Source organism: Perna viridis, chromosome 1 (genome assembly GCF_037379345.1).
Source record: "Perna viridis isolate PV_CMFRI_1.1 ecotype Kerala chromosome 1, ASM3737934v1, whole genome shotgun sequence".
Classification (NCBI taxonomy): domain Eukaryota; kingdom Metazoa; phylum Mollusca; class Bivalvia; order Mytilida; family Mytilidae; genus Perna; species Perna viridis.
The window spans coordinates 27,502,687-27,524,104 of NC_142445.1; the positions used below are offsets into that span (position 1 = coordinate 27,502,687).

General features: G+C 31.9%; 2 protein-coding genes across 3 annotated transcripts; one reads left to right on the forward strand and one right to left on the reverse strand.

Annotated features, from left to right (window-relative positions):
- Positions 1 to 6,318: 6,318 nt before the first annotated feature.
- Positions 6,319 to 11,555, reverse strand: LOC148628034 (PI-PLC X domain-containing protein 2-like). Of its 2 annotated transcripts, none has more exons than XM_088583815.1 (3): positions 11,382 to 11,555; positions 9,773 to 9,881; positions 6,319 to 7,976 (listed from the first exon to the last, which is right to left on the reverse strand). In XM_088583815.1, the coding sequence occupies exons 2-3, from the start codon at positions 9,858 to 9,860 to the stop codon at positions 7,153 to 7,155; spliced, it is 912 nt and encodes a 303-aa protein (XP_088439941.1). In that variant the 5' UTR covers positions 9,861 to 9,881; positions 11,382 to 11,555; the 3' UTR covers positions 6,319 to 7,152. The 2 variants fall into 2 exon arrangements, with proteins under 2 accessions (XP_088439941.1, XP_088439933.1); XM_088583807.1 differs by having other exon boundaries at positions 11,391 to 11,554.
- A 2-nt stretch (positions 11,556 to 11,557) lies between these two features.
- Positions 11,558 to 21,195, forward strand: LOC148628035 (transmembrane protein 243-like). The gene is made up of 4 exons (XM_088583825.1): positions 11,558 to 11,880; positions 12,724 to 12,774; positions 13,740 to 13,847; positions 14,726 to 21,195. The coding sequence occupies exons 1-4, from the start codon at positions 11,815 to 11,817 to the stop codon at positions 14,852 to 14,854; spliced, it is 354 nt and encodes a 117-aa protein (XP_088439951.1). The 5' UTR covers positions 11,558 to 11,814; the 3' UTR covers positions 14,855 to 21,195.
- The last annotated feature ends 223 nt before the right edge of the window (positions 21,196 to 21,418 follow it).

Below are 21,418 nucleotides of genomic sequence, written 5' to 3' on the forward strand. Positions count from 1 at the left end.
TAATTAGTTCCTTTAATTTAGTGAAAGCAATGGTTAGAAGGTCGGAAATTTAAGTTGTATTATACTTGATGAACGCTGAGATGAAACGGAGGTTGAGGATATTCTTGTGTAATTTAAGTAACCATCACGGAATTAAAAATGTTCAGCAGGGACCTTAAGCTTATCTGTGTCAGTAATGTGAGTGTTTACTATTTGACTCTCTGTTGAGTACATGCATGGCTCGGAATGTGGAATTACTCAAAATTTCATTCTTAAGTGCATGCATATAGTGTTTACGTTACACCACTACCACATTATTGGCTGCTTAGTCTGTCGGTAAAGTCTGGCGTGTAAATATACGAACGTAGGCACTACAAGCAAAGAATTTTTTTACTACTTTTAACAAGTATATCCAAATTCAAATATGTTTTCAAATTCAATACATGGCAATGAAGCAATGCCGATCATAGGCACTAGACGAGATTAGTCGCCTATTATAATTATATGGGTAGCCTCTATAGGGTATTTATGTATATGTACGTTAAGAAATCTCTTGTTAGTGCCTATGATTGAAACAAAAACTTACAATTTTCTCGTCTTTGTATTCTGCATTTAGTCAGAGTGTTGTCCAATCTCGTCATATTCTCTTTAAGAGCCTTATTTTCTTCTCAAAGGGCCATTATTTCAACCCTTTGCTGTTCTAGAAGACTACGAATATTGCCTAGCTCATCATCAATATTAGCCGTTAATGTAGAACCAGAAAAACTAAACAAAAGAAGCAGGAAGTCGAACAGCATTGCAAGGCTTTGAAGAACAAGGTTACTCGTAGAGACGATTAAGGTGACAAAGTTTGACTTGATAAGAAACCAATACATGCATTTAAATACAGCTCTGTCCTACAACCAGGCAGAACTTCTGGAGCTTATGATTAGTGATTCACACATATCTTAATCCCCAAAATCTTTTGATTGGAAATCTTTCAGTAGGTCGTTAGGACATAAACCGAAGACTGATCATGAAGTCTTCAAAGTCGCTAATCGTCAAATATTCTCTGTCACTGATTTCTGCTTACTTTTTTACATCCGAAATTACGCGAATTCGGTATGTTCTAAAATCGGGTGACTTCCGCTAAAATCTTGGTTCCCTGAATATGATTGTGCACTCTTTCCTAACCGTGATGATCCGAATGTTTTCAATCACCCGGAGCAAGATTAAACAGCTACCCGGGTAGCTTTACCTCGAATAATTCAAGCCCTCACCGTCATCAATTCTCTCCGACTCACGTTAAGGTAGTACAATACAGTTATTTCATTTCTGAAAATTTGGTCTTATTTTGTTGAAATAAAGCTGTTTTGATGCAGCCCACACAAAAATTTCTAGTGTTTTGTCATAAAAAAGTGCATATTTTTTAAATCCTTGGTGTGTGGAGGTTCAAGTCATTTATAAGTAATTTAGTGATTATTCTTATAAAATCCAGTAGCCGTGGTAACATACTGAAAAAAAAATATTACTGAGTTTTAGTACAAATCAGGGGTGCCTTTCCAAAACTAACAGCCAAATACTATGTTTTATAAAATATCAGGCACTTAGACACTACCACAGGATAAAAGCATGCATGGAGTAGGTGGAAAAAAGTTAAAAATAACAAGACCCTTTCGATTCATTCTCTCACAATTTTAGTCCCAAAAGTTCGTGCGAAATAAGGTATTTTGAAAATCAGCCATCTGATGCTGAAGAGAGAACCTAATACGGCAGGGGACTGAAACGTTCCGGATACCATTTTTCATTAAAATTACACCTGTTTACCATAACTTATATTACATCTGTCTATGTATAAATGCTTTATCTACATTTAAACAATATATCCACCAAATTTCAACTTTTAATTTTAAGTTTTACAAAATTTGACCGGTGTAACTTGGTGTGCGAAACAGTGCGCCTTAATGTAACTGTACAATGCACCCTAAAATGTAGGGTCGCAGGGAACCATAACAGTAACTGGCAATGAATATTCATAAATATCAGGCCGTGCTAATGTGTAATGTCCTATATAATCTTGTAACGGGTTTCTGTGCCAGAATCGGAAACTGGATAATGTTCAGTGCTAATCGATCATTTCATGTGAACTTTCCGTTTTCGTACATGCAAGAAACGCGTAGAACACACGTGTATGATAGTTAACATTTTTATCTCGAATGACGCTATGTCGGTAAACACGGCGAAGATCTGTAGCACTACATGGCGTATGACTATATATTTATGCAAATATCATATGCGAATATTAAGTACCGAAATTACGAGTGCAAGAAGTCGCTAACAATATTAGCGACTTAAAAATGAGTTCGAAGTTTCATCGATTATATACTGATAATATCGTTACAGGGGCCAGTGAAATACAGATTACGGGTGCGGAGTACTTCTCTCCGTTCATTGAAGGTGCCGACCAAAGATTGTCATTTCATGCACAGGGGCTTGCTCACGCTATGATATGCAGTCCCACTAGTATAATTATAACCACTTGGTTATACACTAGTGGGGGTGCATATTTGATAACGGGAGCATGCCTCTGTGTTTCCTGGCAGTGTTTTTTCTCTACTGTTGGGCAAGGTTATTGTTTCTGCTTGGCGCAATCTTGTTCTTTTTCTATAATTGTATGTATCTAGGCGCGGAGCTAGGCGGAAGCTTCCACTTCGTTTTGAAAAAAAATGAATAAAATGAAATGAAATAAAGAGAGATAGAGAGAAAAGAAGCTCCAACGGCAGCTACGTGCCTGCATATAATTCAAAGTTCTATTGTTACATTGAACTTGTATATATTTTACAGACGTATGTGGTTAATAAATTGGTGAAGGTTGATGTTCTACTATACTTTAAAAAAATAATGATTGCCTGTTAAATTCAAAGAATTTAAGTCTGCATGAAAAATACAAATAACAAACAAAATGTTCAAAACCTTGCAATCAATTCAGTTATTAATCAGATGTAATCATGCTTACTTGCCAATGTAGTCATTGATTTAATCAATTACTTTCAGAAATGCTGTAATCATTAATTTAATTTGCTCATACATTTGACTTGTGATTTAATCAATTACATTGAAAGTAATTGGACCAATTTCTGATGGATACACCGTAACGATCAACGAGTTCAAGATGACGTCAATACAATTTCTGTAGTAATGACTTTGATCTTGTCAGAAACCTTATCGTAAGAAGTCTTACGCACCGTACAAAAAGTCTGCATAGTTACAGCAGGTTCTGGCATAATTAAACGTACGAGTTGTGATATGAAAACCCCATACGTAGGTGCTGAAGGAATTGGCATTTCAAAACAATACAAAATAAACATTTCAAATTTGGGAAGCCAATTTCTCCATTTTAGTTTTATCCTACCACGGTCACTGCTTGTATTATAAAATTTAAAAAAATGCATTTTCACATTTTGTCCTCTAGACCCCTGATATTTATTGCTTTTAATTTCAATAATAACAAATGAGAAGCCCTTAATTACAGTCAATTTTAATACATATATCAATTTGTTTCACACATTTCTTGTTCAAAAATAATTTGCAAGGTGGGAAGTGGGGTACAATTTTTCGTCCTGAATACTTTTTTTTGTGTTAAGACTATCCTGACTTTTTATTTTTGATGCCAGCCTGCCCTGGATATTTGTTCATGATATATATCCTGATTTTTTTCAACAGATGCATCCTGCCTTTTTTTACCCCAATGGTCATCCTGGATTTTTTTTTTACCACATGATACCATCCTGCCCTTTTCAAGTTTAATCCTAGCACCCCCCCCCCCCTGGATAAAAATCAAAATGGGCTCGGGAAGCAGTAGGTTAAATTTAAGCATTAATTAAGTGTGAAATTCTGAGTTGGTAATTTCCTTACTGAAAATTTACTAAACTTTTTTTTAATAACACCCTTTTTTTGTGGGCGGGGGGAGAACACAACTCTTAAAAATTAATGCAAAATAAACCATTGTATATAAGGTTCACATACATTGCATTCAAGTTTGAAAAAGGTTTAGTTCAGATGTATATAATTCATTCCAAACCAAAATTAGAAATTTATGAAAGGTGTTTTCCTAACAGGACAAAAAAGTAGGTTCCATGTTATAATTTGCTTATTTTTCCAAAATTTTTCACTAAGCAAATTTTCCAACACAAATGGGGTTCCAACACCAAGAACCTTCATCCCTGGATCTGCCACTGCTTGAAATCCAGAAATTCAGAGGGGGTTCCAAGCTGCCGTTTGCTCATTTTTGTACCAATGTTGTACTAAGTGAACAAAATTTCTTAATAAAAAAGGGGAGTCCAATCCCCTACCCCCCCCCCTTGATATGCCCCTGCAAACTTACCTCACAGTGAGTACAAATCATGAAACATCATTATTTTATAAGTAAATATAAAGGTTACAGACCACCAATTCAACCAATGAGCATTTGGAACGTACGCAAAAATAGTCCTATGCAGAAATTACCCCTGTTCCTCATAGTGCTGTGAAAAAAGTTCTCATCTTATTTAAAAAATTTAAACAGTTTCTGAAAGGAAAAACATTTCTGTACATTTTATAGGTGCATTTTGCTTCTTGTGATGTGAAGCCTAATCTCCATAATGATTTTTAAATATACCCCTATCTTGTGAAAACACTGGGATTTCCCATGCTATTTATAGACCCTTCACTTCCGGTGACCAGTACTGCACTGCAAGTCTGCTAACCCCACATGCCATTCTGAGCATTGTGAGCTGACATATGTAGAATCATGCTGATATATAGTCCTCTGCAGGTTAAAGTTAAGGTAAAGTCCAGAGAAGCCATTGAATATTGTGAAATTAGCATAGAAGCCTATGGAAAGTGGAATTAGTGGTTTTTAGCCTTAAGAAGAAGCCATGACTAAATGAAAAGTTTCTTGAAATAGCTTTAAACTACTTGAAGATCTTGTTAACTTTGCCATGAGAGGAATACACTACAAAAATCCTTCAAAATATGCATTTTTTTTAAGTTATAGGTCCAAATTATGGAAAATTGGTCTTTTTGGCTGATTTTTATGTCCTATCTTGTAAAAAGTGTAGAAAATTTAGTAAAAATATCAAATATTAAACTTTGAGGGCTATATTTACCTAAATATGGTGGTAATAAGCACTTGAAATCAAGTTTTGTGTAGATTTGAGCAAAAATTAGGTTAGAAATGAGGAAAAACTCACTTTCATTACTGCGGTTAAGGCCATATCAGCATTCCCCTATGGCAACATGGAAAATCCATTATTGAGTACTTTTTTTTGCTTTAGGTGCCCTTTACTGGTCATGTTTTAATGTGAAAACACTGTATTTACAAATTTAAAGCCAAATATATCACCTTTTGTGAAAATTTAAAGATTTAGGATTTTTGACATGTGATCAAGAAAAAGGGGGAGGCATGTCAGAAATAAATTTTTAAAAATAGACCAATTTCTCAGAAAATGATTACTTTTAAAACTATTTCTTCATTAATATTGTTAAAAAACAAGTTGTGATTGATATTTTTTATTTGAAAAGTCAGAAAAAGTTCTTTGCAAATATTTAATGCATTTAAGTATGGTAGAATATGGTCACTTTTTTGCTCGCCCAACTTGGTTACCCTATATTTAAAAATCAAATATTTAAAAAAGTGCTTGTCACATTTCACTGAAACTTTGCAAATGCATTCAGTATGTGTGTAGGAAGATACCTGTATAGTTATTTATTTTTTCTAAGACAAAAAGTGACTATTTAGGTTACAGACCACCAATTCAACCAATGAGCATTTGGAACGTACGCAAAAATAGTCCTACGCAGAAATTACCCGTTCCTCATAGTGCTGTGAAAAAAGTTCTCATCTTATTTAAAAAATTTAAACAGTTTCTGAAAGGAAAAACATTTCTGTACATTTTATAGGTGCATTTTGCTTCTTGTGATGTGAAGCCTAATCTCCATAATGATTTTTAAATATACCCCTATCTTGTGAAAACACTGGGATTTCCCATGCTATTTATAGACCCTTCACTTCCGGTGATCAGTACTGCACTGCAAGTCTGCTAACCCCACATGCCATTCTGAGGATTGTGAGCTGACATATGTAGAATCATGCTGATATATAGTCCTCTGCAGGTTAAAGTTAAGGTAAAGGCCAGAGAAGCCATTGAATATTGTGAAATTAGCATAGAAGCCTATGGAAAGTGGAATTAGTGGTTTTTAGCCTAAAGGCAGAATGTGCAGGAAGTTCCATAATTAAGCTATCTCATTTACCGGTAGTAGAAAAAAAATAATGCTAACCTATTACTAATGAACAGATTGATAGATTGAAAGACAAAAAAATCCAGTTTGTATCTTTTATTTTGATAGATGACAAAGTCCCTTTAAAGGTAATCTACATAATGTATTTATTCAATCTATGACCTTTGAATCCATAAGAGTATAATTTCAGCTTGACATGAATGGGAATGACTAAAAAAAGTCTCATTTGCATATAGGGAAATCTTAAATATTGCATGACTAGACTGGTCATACAGGAATTTGAAAAGTGGTAACAAAATGATTTGACCAATATTGAACTCATGAGTTCATTCACATTTTGGAAAATAAGATATCTAGAAAAAATAATAATTTCATTACTTTTTATATCATAAAAAGTGTCATTTCTTTCTTAATCAGGATTCTCTGACTTATGACTTCATTTTCTTACAGGTCAACACCTGCCTGGTGTTACTTGATTCTCATATACAGTGAAACCTGTCTCAACTAAACCCTGGATAAACCAGTAACCTACTGAACCAGTGTAAACTGAACACCTGCATTAACTGAGGAAATCTCTTCATTAAAGAGGGTTTGGTTTACACAAGTATCACTGTACTACTAACAACAATGGAAGACACAAATCACGAAGAAAGTAATAGTCTTTAGCATCATAACTGCATTTAATGTAAAACCAGATATGTAACATAAGAAAATAGATGCTTTCCAAAATAAACATCATTTACTTAACAGGAAAAATATACCTGTTAATTGCACATAAAAAGCTCTAAATCTTCATGTCTTAACTGATTACTGACTAAAATAATTATATAAATTGCATTATACTTCAAGCATCACCAAAATGTCTTAATTTCCACAACTTACATATATAAGTGTAGTTTTACCATGATATTAACATTATTTATTCAAGGTTATTACACTAGGAATAAAGTCTGCTTTTTCTACAAAATCAATCATACATATATTTATTCCTTGTGCACCAATCTGTTTATCTTTTAACCACAACACAATACGAGGAGCATCTTTCTCAGCCAAAATATGAAGACTACTATTCAAATGAGACATAATGGCCCCTGTTCCTGGTGTTATGACTCCCTGGGTAACATGAAATTCGTTAGGTGGCCGACCAGCTTTGAACTTCCCATCAAGGAATGTTATTAAATCATGGATATGGGCTGTATTTGGCCATGGTGCTTTTATTGAAGATGCTGGCCAAAACATCATATTGTCCTTTATAAATTCATTCTGATAGAAAATGATCACCTGTAAACCAGATTCCCACATCATTGATAGAGAAACACTATCCATATCTAAGTGGGGACAAATCTTAGACTCAAATTTGTCAATTAGAAGATCTATCAATTTTTTATGATGACTTTCATTCATTTCATAAAAATGATTAAAATCTAATAGAATTATCTCCCTTGAGTGGCAATCTAGAAATGATTTTATTTCTTCCAAACTGTCAGCTACTGATGGTCCATAAAGTGAATGTAGAAAATGTATTCCATCCTTGTCTTTTCTTGATGCAACCCTAAGATCAAAATACCTAATACCATGTTCTAACTGTTGCTTGAAAGTCAGATTCTGTGTTACTGACCATTGTTTCAACACAGACTTTCCCATCTCTCCAAACATAGACAGCAATGGCCTAATATCTGCTTTATCTGGGCCAATCTCAGATGTTTTGTCCAAATCATATGTAAAGGAATTGTGACTACCTAAAACAGAAATACATATATGTATAATAATATTACAAATTGCAGTACCTTTAAATATTTCAGGATTTTCATGAGGAAAATGATTAGGATATTAGATTGTTTTAAAATATAACACGATATATCAGTTGTCCATAATAAGCACCCAACCTTCAAATCAGTGGTGATGCCTTCTACCCATAACCTATTAAAGTTTGCATCACAACATAGTTGCTGCTTCAGAGTTTGATCAAACACCTACTTACTGGTCCTGAAAATATAGGCAGAGAACCAGTAATTAAGTACCAGTCCATGTAAAATTCAAACACTTAATATGGTAGAGGTGATTCACAATATAGTAAAAAACACCAAATAAACAACACAGTTTCAGTCTACATATGCCACATTTTTGTGTAATTAGATCTGTATTTTTGAGAGAACCTTACATCTATGCAGGGATCGGCACTAACAGTAGTCCGGTAGTCCTGTGCCACCCTAATTTTGGAGAGGACTACTTGAAAGATTTTCATGGTCGTCAATTGAGCTATCTTAATTTTGCATTATTTTTCATAAGATCTAAGAACAGAACCATCATTACCATCAAAGGACTACCTGTTTTACTTCTGAAGTAGTCCTGTTGACCACTAAACAAATGAAATTGGTGTCAAACCCTGCTATGTCCCACTAAATTCAACCAAATCAAACCAAATCAAGAACAATAACTCTTGCAAAGTTCCAATTTCATACACCGTCTATATATTTTATCTAAAAAGTGCAACAACCAAATGACAAGTTATGAGTGATTATGCGATCAGTAACTGTATATGAATAAGAAAAAAGGTGAGTTCTGTGGGTTTTTTGACATGAATAAATCACCTTCTGTCTGTTTTTTATAAATATTTTCATGTAAAATGCAAAGCATTAGTTAGTTATTCATGAAACAAGTTTTTGACTGTATCAGGTTAAAACACTCTCTGGCCAACAATCTTGACAGTATCAGGTTAAAACACTCTCTGGCTAACAATCTCATGGATTAAATGTAAAATGCATGATTATCTTAAAAAGTAATATTTTCTTTTTCAATTGATCAACACTCAATGACCCACATACTTATAAGGGGTTCTATGAAAATAGAATTTATTGTTTTTGATGCAAAAACAGAATAAAGAATTATTAACTTGCTCATATGCTTTTGTTACTTTGTATGTATGATTTTAGTTACTTTATGTTCTTTGTTGTGTATGTCTGTTTTCCATGTCTGGTCTTTGTTCCTGGATTACATTCTTTTGATTACTGCTATAATCTTGATTCCCTGAATTACTCTTTCAAACATTGATGATTAAATTTCCCATATATTATTCATCATTCTTTACAGTTCTGAAACATCCCTGTCCTAGATAAACATATGCAAGTTATCTAATACCAATTTACAATGATTAATTCATCATTTCTAAAATATTTCAGCTCTAGATATACATCTGCATGTTACCTAATACCAATTCAAATTTTAAAATGATTGATCATCATTTTAACTTTCTTTTAACTTTTTAACTCTATGCATATAATCAAGAACCATAGTGTAAAGTACCCTTAATTTTTTTAAAATCAATTTCAAAGAAAAAAGCATAAATAGGGATGAAGTGGCAGGTTAAAGATTGTTATGGCTGTCATTAAAATTTCATCTTTCTAGACTTAAACCATGTAAATAAAAAGAGATTGGAGACTTAAACCATGTAAATAAAAAGAGATTGGAGACTTAAACCATGTAAATAAAAGAGATTGGAATCTATAAATAATAAGATCACTAACAGTTGCACTACCTGGAATTGCAATCTGATTCAATGGTATATCTTGTAAGTGGTCAGGAAGCTGTGACATCCAGTTGATATAGTCTTTTGACTGTGCCATTGTTATTCAAAGAGAGACTTCCTGTAAAAACATTTTCCATTGAAACTAAAATTAGTTTTGAAGGAAATCAGGTAATGTTTCTAGTTTACATACATATATATGTGCTGTTCTATATCGAAATTGTTAAATAAATATTTTCACTTCTTTCACATTCACCCATTCACCTTAAATTTACTGGAAAGAGCAGTTGAAGTTCATTAAAATCATGTCTCTGTACATGAAAGACATTTCAAATTATTCCACATAAATGTTTCATTCCAAATTTCTTAGAAATAATAAATATATTTTCCCCTACTTCCATTGACATTTCTTTATCTAATGCTAGTTCACCCAAGACCTTAAGGAGGTAGACCTAGGGTAAGGGACATAACTCTTGAAATCTGTGATATGTTTGTATCATATTCAGTTTTTACCAAAGCCTACCAAGCTTTCATTTGAAGCAGAAAGAAATCAATCCAAGTTACTTTGATGCTTACATGAGATTGATGTTGAGAGTTGTGTCCCTTGTCCTAGGTCTACCTCCTTAACATTTATCAGAACTTTTCCAAAATGCAATTGAATATGAAACTTCTCTACACATGTCCATTTGGAATGACTCCAAACTTTTTTGTTGTTTTACTGAGTGAAAAAGCTAGACTTTCTTTAATGTTCAAATAATCTAAATTTCCTCTGGCCATCAAATCCGTCTCCTTTTTAATTTGGATATTTAATAATTTTGGTTACCAAAATCAATAATTGAGTGAGTTATTTCTGTCAACAATGAATTTATTCATTTGAATACAATGTAATTAGTAGCTGATTAATATAATTTATGGTGGTTGTAAGGGTTTTCAATCACCTAATTGCAGATATTGTATTATTTCATTAATTTGCATCTCACTTTTTTTTTTCTGTTTGAGGTGGGTTGCTTTAAGTCTTTTATAGTTTACCTGCATAGGTTGTAGAATGTATGTGCCTATGATTGTTTTTTATTCACACTACAAGGACCTAAAACAAATGAGTGTCAAGTATTGCTGACACATGAATTCAATCACCCTGGAGAAGTTCCTACAAATACTCACTGAGTGTAGGAACCGTTACAGTTGGTACTTCTCCGACCGTGCCAATAATTTTCACATAAAATGTTTTTTTGGACATATTTTACCTGTTTTCTGATTTTCTGTTTTGTTCAGAATAGAAATGACTTTAGATGTTATGTATAATATATTGGACACCATTCTGCCCAGAACTTATGGGGGCCCACAAAATGTCCCTCCCACCTCGCCCAATAACACATGCATAGTAATAAAATAAAAATAATCATGCATAATAAAATAAATTTACATATATATGCCTGCAGAAAAAGTACATGTGTTATTTATACGCTTTCTGTTTGCACAATGGAAGGCAATCATGTGAGAGAAAGACACAATATATAATGTACTGCATACACAGCACTGAATGTACACTGCAGGTAGCTATCATACATGTACACAGTACAGTACATGGATTAATAATAATGATCATGCATAATTTTCTTACGATAAATACCATCTGCATCTGAATTTTCAATTAGAAAATATGAATGAACAATATATCAGTGAAACATCTTTTAAATCACATTCAGTCAACTTTTAAATAAGGTTATTCACGGAAAAAATCGTCATGTCATATCACTGATGAATTCGTAGTCTCTCCTGCAAATGTACCGCTTTTTTAATCGTTTTTAAACTTCCGGTTATCACATGTAACAGGAAACTGCAGGAAATTTGTATGAAATTTTCCGAACTGTAACAATCTGAGCATTGTTAGGCTATTTACATTTCGTGCATAATGCGGGGACATTCGTGTTAGAAAAGGTCTTGCAAGCTTCTATCAAAGATCTCGGAGATTTGGTGTGGAGATTCATCATGATATATGTTGAATTCACTTTTAAGACTTAAGTTTCTGTTCTAGTCAAACAAACCATTTCGAAATGAGTACTGGTGGTGGATATGACGATCCAGCATCAAGACCCCTGTTTGGGGAGCCACAACCAAGGGTAATATTAGTCAATCCTTACTTTTATGTTTCCGCAATGTAATAAATTAACATGTGACATTGTTTTAATTGATATTTTATGAAAAAATCTGTATTTGTAATCCCTTTTGGGAATGTTGCTGGACATATATTTTTGTTTTATCATCCACTGATTAGTGGATGTCCGAAAACGAAGATATCGTCGAGCAAAACTCAAAAGGGATAAATACTCTATTTGAAAAACCAAAAAAATAAAAACAGTCACACAGTTATCTTTTTATCTCCATAGCCGAATCTCAAAAAGGATTACTGTATTTGAAAAAAAAAAATGACAGAATCAGACACACAGTAATCTTTTTATTAAACAATGTTATTGACTTAAGAAATGGTAATTGTACATTTAAACTTTTTTGTTCCATTGAACATGTACATGTATCAAGTTTAGTCATTGGTTTTAATGGCTGAAGGGTTTTAGATTAATTACATGTATGAAGCACTTGCCATCATCATCCTACAGTACAGATGGAGACACCATGACTGATCACTATCATAGTGTTGTACGACTTTTAGAGCGACAGTTAATATCTTTTTAGTCATTGAGTATTTTTTTAGTAATTTTTATGCATTTAAAGTGATACAACTTACCATTCTCATTTCAAAAGAAAGTACCTGGTAACTAAAAATCTCTTAGAGAAAAAAAAAAATTTAGAACCACTCTTAAAGTGGTACATCACCCTGTCAGTGTTTAGTCATGGTATGTGTCTTTCTGTACTGTATTTGTTGGAATATCTTGCTTTTCATTGTAGCTTACAGAAACACCTTCTACAAAACACAATAGTTTCTGATAAGTCTGTATTTTTTCCAGGATCGTATGATAAATCTTATTGTTGGAGTTTTTACAACAATTGCAGTAATTGTAAGTATAAAGAATTCATGAATTAATCATTTACATGCATTTTGATAGTTCTAGAATTATTTAACATTTAAGTATCAGTCTTTCTAAAAATCAGACAGAAGATGATTCATGCATGTCAAAAACCCACCAAATTTAGTTTTATTTCTTGTTCAAAAACAGTAACTGATCACATAATCAGTCTTAGTTTTGCATTTGGTTGTTGCACTTTTGAGATAAAATATATTGATTGTACATGATATTGACACTTTGCAAGAGTTACTGTTCTTGATTTGGCTTCGTTTGGTTGATTTTAGTGGGAGATGAATGTATGATTTTCTAAAAAGTGCTAATCTGAATTCAGAAAAGGTTGTTGTTATGTGAAGATATAGCATATGTAGACTGAAAAAGAATCATTTGTTTGATGGGTTTTTCTTGACCATGAATCACTTTACCATTGGTAGTGTCTAAATTTTGTGTGGACTGGTACTTAAAATCATGTGGGAAGTACAAGTTCTATTTTTTTTCTATTTTGGAATAATTTGTGGATTTCTTTAGAAAAGTTTTAAATTCATTTTTCTAGGTACAATTATCACTACGTTTTTACTCTTCAAGGACAAATTTTCTCTTCTTATTAGTGATGGGAAATTTGAACTTTCAAATATTTATATACACAAAATATTTGGGTTGCTACCTTGTGGATTTTTGTAAGTATAAAAAGTGTAGCTGTCTGACAAAACTGATGTACACAAACACATACAATGAAAAAAAAAGATTTAATTGTCAAATCATTTCAAAATTACCTAAATTAACAAACTGAGTGTGAATGTTATGTTCATTGCTGTCCCAGCTGATCATATTTTGACCTATGTGGTTGTATCTAGGTGTTTTTTTCAAAACATTTTATTATGAGATACTCTAGATGCTATGGTTCCTACAGTTAATAAATGTGTACAAAGTACAAATGTACGTCTTGAATGTATTTTTAGGTAACATTGATATTTGCTCTTCTTGACAAAACTCCTAATGGCCATTATGGAATAAATGTATTTTTTGCATGTATCATTGTGATGATCTGTGGGTCACACCTTGTTCTGGTAAGTATCAGATAATCAAAGATGATAATTTTTCTTTAAAGTACAATGTAATATTCTACTGAGCCTATTCTGTTGTTTGTTAAAAATGACATTAATCTACACATAACTTATTTGCAGTATGTATTGTTTTCCTGTTTTGTGTACTAAGATTACATACATTTTGTGGGAACATTGGCTCACATATATTATAAGATTGAATTAAAATTTCTACTGCATGTATTTAATTCTAACATGTGGCTGGTTTAGCAGCTAGAATACAGACTGCTCACATGAATCAGAACATTAAGTATAGTACTGTATTAACATTAAAATTGTAGCAGGTGCATGAGATAAACATAAGCTCAGCTGACCAGAAGTTATTGTGTCTGTGATCTGTCAAGGTTAATTACTGTACTGTATAACAGAATTCAAATGACATGATAAATGGACTATAACCAGTGTTTTAGGGGGTATGAGAAAAACCCTATTTTCACACATTTATTGGATGTTTATAAAACATTTTGATTCATCTTTTACTGTATTTTGTTTTGCCGATTTCTGCTTTGTTTGTTGACATTATAAAATCAAATTGGAATTATCATATTGGTCTGAGCTAAAAATAGTACATAAGTGTCGGAAATCACAAAGTAAACAAAAATGGAAGAAGATGTAAAAAAACTGACTAGGGCACACATTGAGCAAAACAACCTTGATAAGTCTACTTACAAAATTAAAGAGTATAATAAATATCCATTAAAAGTTATTGTCCTTCAATTATCCATTAAAAGTTATTGCCCTTGAATTCTGTGGTCAATATTTAATTGGAAAAAAAACCAACAAATTCATTATATTCATGTACATGTATATATTTTTTCCATCTATTTTATGTTTTTTTTCAGATATACTGGTACAGAATGGGTGATTTAGAACCAAAGTTCAGAAAAATGATTATTTACAATGCTTTTACAATAATTTTACTTTGTGTTTGTGGTAATTTGTATATACAGTTGGCTGCCAAGAGTAAATGAACATAAACCTTAGTGTACCTTTTGAGATTAAAATTTATAATCATGACGAAATATATGGAGCAGAACCAGGTGCAGGGGCTGATCCTGGATTTTAGTTAAAAACCTAGTGGATTGATGTACTGTATTAAATAATGGAATTAAAAAAAAATACTAGTAGGTGGTATGTCCCTCCTGAATCTGCCCCTGTTTATTTGTGTAAGGAGCTGAATACTTTAAACCAAATTATAAGTGTGAACAAGTTATTTTCACTTATTTCCCAAGCAAGGAAACACTACGAAAAAAGTATGTTGCATTCAATAAGTCTCTTTGGAAAAGAACACATCTTTGGTTGAGTGCAGATGATAATTAAATAGTACCCCATCTTAAAATCATGTGATTCTTAGTCTGAAAGCCTTCATATTTTTATTTTTGTACCCTGCGACGTGTCGCGAGGGGACATGAAAATGCCTGTCGTTCTTCCGTATGTCTGTCTGTCCATCCATGTTTTCCGCACTTTTTTTGTTATGCTTTTACCAAATAAATTTGTTTTTGGTGTGTGGCCTTATTATGAAGAGTTACAAATTAACTTCGACTTTGGTTATGAATGAATGATTTTTATGGAAGTTTTGGCCCTTGGACATAGAGAATTTCTGTGAATTTAGTTTTCCGCCAATTTTTTGTAATGCTTTTACCAATTGATTTTATATTTTTTATGTAGTCTTACTATGAGAAGTTACAGATTAAATTTGACTTTGGTTTTGATTGAATGATTTTTACGGAAGTTACGGCCCTTGGACTTAAAAAATTTCGGTGAATTTAAATTTTTCCCCACTTTTTTTTCTCATGGGGGACATTGGAGCGCTGTTCTTATATTGATATTTGTTTAAAATGTTATAGTAAACAGAAATTGACAGGTGGCTTTTCATATAACCCTTGTTCTTGGGGCATAAAATTGTATAGAATGTATTGTAAAATTCAAAATTAAGGGAGATAACTCAGTAAATGACACTTAAATACAATAGAAACTGTTCTATTTTCAATGTGGATTACCTCCTAAGAGCAGGTAGATTGGAATGAGTAATTATAGATTTCATCAAATAGACTTCTAAAGCAGCCTAATAGCACAAATAGAAATGTGTAGCCTTTTTTATGTGTATCATATGTTACAGAATCTGCATGATTCTTAGCTGGAGTACTACTTAAATAGCTGCAAAATTTTGATTGACTTTCTTAACTTAGAAAAAAAGTATACATTTCTTTTGCAAACACTTCAACAAAAGACAATCTATGTATGAACAGAAAACTGACACTATTTCTCAGTAATAAAAGTTGATACATCTATAGGTATAACCCACCTTTCCAGCCCAAAATTTATTTTTGGAACCTACCTGAAGAGAGATGATCCAAAATGGATAGCTGGGAAATAAATTGGTTTATGGTAATAATTGTCTATATCGTGGTGCTAGTCATATGAATTATGCCTCTAAGAAAAACATATACTTAAGATTGTATGCTTTAGAAGGCCACCATTGGGCCAAGCTGTGGGTGAGTGGTCTGTTCCATGCAGATACTACTTTATATAAACATATATTATACATAGATTATATTGGGTCAACTATATACATGTAGAACCTGAAGAACAGATTTAAAAATAGAAAATTATTTTTTGACAAAGTGCCAATATTATACCATGGTCAAATTATGATATACAGCTATTGACAATGTCATATGATTGCTCAAAAAAGCTATGAAGGAATTTGATAATTTTGTATGTTATTAATGATTTGTTTGTATTATAAAAAGCCCCCTTTGTTTGTGGTTGTTTTCAGTCTTTTGGTTTTGATTTAAAACAATGAAAAATGAGGGGGACAGGCATGTCATGTTCTTTAGTTTATCTTTCTGTGACATTTTTTTTCCCTCTAGGTTTTGCTTGAAATATTTGATAAGCAATGTCAGTAAATGTAAATGCTTTGTTATGAACAATAGGATGAAATTTAAGGAGGTAGACCTAGGGTAAGGGACATACCGGTAACTTTTGAGGTCAGTGATATGTTTGTTTCTTATTCAATTTTACCAAAGCCTATCAAGCTTTCATTTGACACAGAATGAAATCAATCTAAGTTACTTTGATGCTTACATGACATTGATGTAAAATGCTGAATACAAACGTTCCAATGATTTTTAAGAGTTGTGTCCCTTACCCTAGGTCTACCTCCTTAAACTAAATATTTATACCATAACAGTAGAGGAATAAGAGAAAATTTTCCATGTCATTTTGTTAAATTTGGTTATAATTTCATCTCAGTGTACTACAAAGATCTCACTTACCATTTTCAGGTTAAATAGTCATCTCTCTATGTAGTACCAAAAAATGCAATGAACATAGATCTATGTATTTTAAGTGCATAACATTTGTGTATGTTGATCAAAATTAATCAAAAAGAAGCTGAGAATGTGTACTTTTATATGATAGTTGTAATTTACTACAGAATTGAATGAATATTGTTTACATGTGTGAGTTATTTGCCTCCATGCTGTCAGTTAGCATAAAAAGTAAAAATGTGGATTTTCAGTATTATTTATTCAAGTAAATTTTGTGATCACCAAATCATTGGTATCATGGTTTAAAAGCCTTATTTTCCAAGCTTTACAATGGTATGCAACTTTTAAGATGTCATTTGTCCTGGGAATTCACATTGAAATTTTAAAAAATCTTTTTTAACATGTAAATTAATGGAAACATTGGAAGTTGCTAGTGAGACCAAATGCACATTTTAGGAATAGATAACTTTGTCAAAAACTAATTTTCAAACAATTTTGATGAAGAGTTTTCAAAATTTCTAGTGATAAAGAGATCAAATACTAGTCATTTTAAGTAGAGAACTTCCTTGAATGAAATTATATTGTCAGACCTGGGTGAATGTTTCAGATTTTTTTTTTCTAATTTTGTCTGATTCTTAGAAAAACTTGTACTTGATTACATATTCCTTTGTCGTATGTTTATATATTTATTTAAAGGTTTTAGTCATCTTGCAGATTTGTATAAACACATGTAATAGTGTTTGATATGAAAACAAAATGTTTTTGAATTTTTCAATCAAATAATTTATATGAAATATTTTACCTGTACAGCTAAAAATGGCAAAACTACAACACTTATTAAGAACCCCTTTATGGCGGGAGAGATAACTGGTGAGAAAATGTTTTAATAGAAACTGTAGAAATGTAATGGGAATTTAAGTTATTTTGAAAATAACAAGATAAAAAGTTCAGTGACATTATTTTTTTTTATTCTGATTGAATGTCAGAGAAATATCTTTTACTCAAAATCAATGTTTTGATTGTTCAAGCAGTTTGAAAAATAAAATTCCCCATATATTCTTTATAAAATTCTTTATAAAATGTTGTAAAAAAATCATTAATTTTAAGGGGCCTAGAGTGAAAATTCTAAGGAATGATTGTCTAACATCAGCTCAGAGGGAAATCAGGAAACCTTAAGACTGGAGGTTTTAGGTGTGATCTAACTTCTGTGCAGATCAGACAGCGGATAGAAAAGGTCAGTAATAATCCAACCAGGTCAGTAGTTAGGTTTCTGAGGAGGATTAATGCCTTTTTTATTCCAAGGAGGAGGCTCATTATTACATCCATATCCCTTGGTAATAGACCTGCCAACACTTTGATAGTGCAGTATCACTATCTTCACACAGAACTCAGGAATAAAGAAAAGATTTGCCATATCTTTTTAGTGAGATGAGTTATGAATTCATTGTTATGAAGAGGGAATGAAAAATTCATTTTATACAGACCTGTCAAAAATTAAAAATTCTAACATTCTATCTTTGTGCTAAGCACTATTCAAAGTAATTTGAGTTCATATTTAAGAAGAACTTTTTAATGCTTTTTTGAAATGCATGCATTTTTAAAAAAAACAGTTTTATGTTATAATAGAATGTACAATATAATGAAATTCAAATAACGGGGATCTTTGTCCCTGGATTACATTCTTTTGATTTCCGCTAGAATCGTGGTTCCCTTGATTACTCTCAAACCCACTAAACTCTTAAAAACAGCACTTTAGTTGTGCAAGCAGTGTGATCTGAATACAATATTGTGATAGTGTTCTAGGAAATATTTGATGTGGACTTAGCAGCTTTTAATAAGTTCCCATTTCCTTTTCTGTTTACATCTGGTAAAATTTGCTATGTAGTTTTCAAATTTAAGTGAATTTAAGTTTGTTATTATGTGTTTACTGAATGTATTTTTTTTCTTCCTGGTAAATAAATTATGCAAAGTTTTAATATAAACTAGTGTTATAGAATTTTTTTGAAAATTTTCAATTTCCAGGGAAAGTGAATACCTGTACTAGAGCTTAACTGGTTAAACTAATTTGGAGTTTTTCATCAAAAGATGTACTGCAGTTTTAGAGTACATGTAATATGAATTTGTTTTCCAGTTGAAAGTTAAGATACATGTATTTATCATTCTTTCTTGGGCTGATCTTCACTTTCCCACGACAATGGAAAATGAAATACTAGTTTAATGAAAAATCAAAGTTTAATCTGAGGTTGAGACAAAAAGTCAAGGTCAGATTGTCTAAAGTAAAATTTTCTATACATTTTCTCTGTAAAGAAATATTGAATGTTATCTTACGAGATATTTAACTTCAGGGAGTAGAGTAAGTCTTCCCTTGATTGAAAGTCCATTACCCTTTGGTATTTTATTAGACAATTAACACATAGGTAGAAGAGTCCACACAAAAACCAGGCAGTGGTTGGCACATGACTAATATTGTTTTCAAAAAAATTCATCTATTTCCTATCGTAAATGCCTCTTTTCTCGAAGTTGAATGTTGGTTTTTGATTACATGCAATGGTTAAAGAGAAAAAAATTAGAAATAAAGCACTGAAATTCATTGAAAAAGAGAGATAACTCTTTCATTATGTGTAGAATTTGGTTGCTTCCTTAGGGAACTGTAAAATCATTTTCTGAGCCATCCATTCATCTTTTTACCATTGGATGTATATTCGATATAAACATCACATTGGAACAAAAATTTTAGTGGGATTAATTTATTATGTGTCATCCATATGGTTTCTAAATGGACAATCTCATAAATTTTACCATAAGATTTTGAATCTGTATCTGATTGAAAGTTTAATTCCACCAAATTGTCCAGTTAACTACCAGGCGACTGCCATTTCATCAAATGAAGGCCAATTTTATCATTTTATGATTGCAATTGAAATGTTGTCCTTTCTCCTTCACAACTTGCATTACCATGCAAGTATAAAAAACTCTGTTGATTATTTCTGCAATACTTGTTATATATGTAATAAAATCATTGTGTTACAACATATATATGTAAATTTTAGTTGTCATCAGTAATTTATCATGTCTTCTGTGGGATATCTACTGGATAAATATATATCAATTGGATAACTGGAATAAACTTATCCAGGGGATACATATTTTTAACAACCATCTTGTGGAATATCAGAAACCTTCAATTGTTTTCTATGTTTTAAACCTGTCTTATCCCATGTAATTAGCTAATATTTACTATAGTTCAATCTAAGAATCATGCAAAAGCATTTGATTACAAGTGATTCATAATATAATTTGCACAAAAATATTTTGGTAGGAAACCTTTGCCAGTGCTTAATACAAAATTGTTTTAAAAAATTAATGTGCTGTTGGAAGTTGGCTTTAATGGACATTAACAACTATCAGTGCATTTAATTGATTTCTACTACAAAATAGCATGTGAAAATTTCTAATCTTAATTTTTACAACATTTTACACTTTTTAACTAGTCAAAAATAATATGATAATATACACCATCTTTAGAGAAACTAATATTGTATACATTATTTACGAAGCTAGACCTAGGGTGAGGGACCCGTTTCATGAAATCAGAAATATCTTTGTATCATTTTCAATTTCACCAAGCTTTTATTTGAAAATGAAGTCAGTTTATGTTACTTTGGTGCTTACATGATATTGATTTAAACTGGTGAATACAAAAGTTCCAATGATTTGTAAGAGTTGTGTCCCTTACCCTAGGTCTACTTCCTTAAGAGAGTCTATTTAATTGATCGAAGCTTCTTAAGATAAGGCAGCAAATATCTATAGATCATGAACCACCTTTTGCATGATTTTCAGACAGATCAATTCTTGCACTTTTTGTTTTTGCTATTATGTGATATATATCGGTAGTGTAAGTGAATTTTCCAGTCATAATTTATATGGTTGTATTATTTAGGCTTACTTACATACATTGCCCATGCCAAAATGTAACTGGATTTATTGTTACATTATTGCATTTTTAATATGTTCAAATAAAATATTTATTTTGCTGATAATGAGTTCTTTATTGTGAATATGAACACCAAAACAAGGAACAGTATTCTCTCAGCATGTTAACATTTCTTACTCTTAGTCCTTGACCTTTTACCTTAAAAATCAATGCTTTATTTTACTTTTGCAAAAGCATGTACCAAGATTGGTCAAGGTTGATTCAACTGTTCAGGAAGATGTTAAAAAATGATTAAAACTAATTGGAGAATGTTGATTCTACTGTTCAGA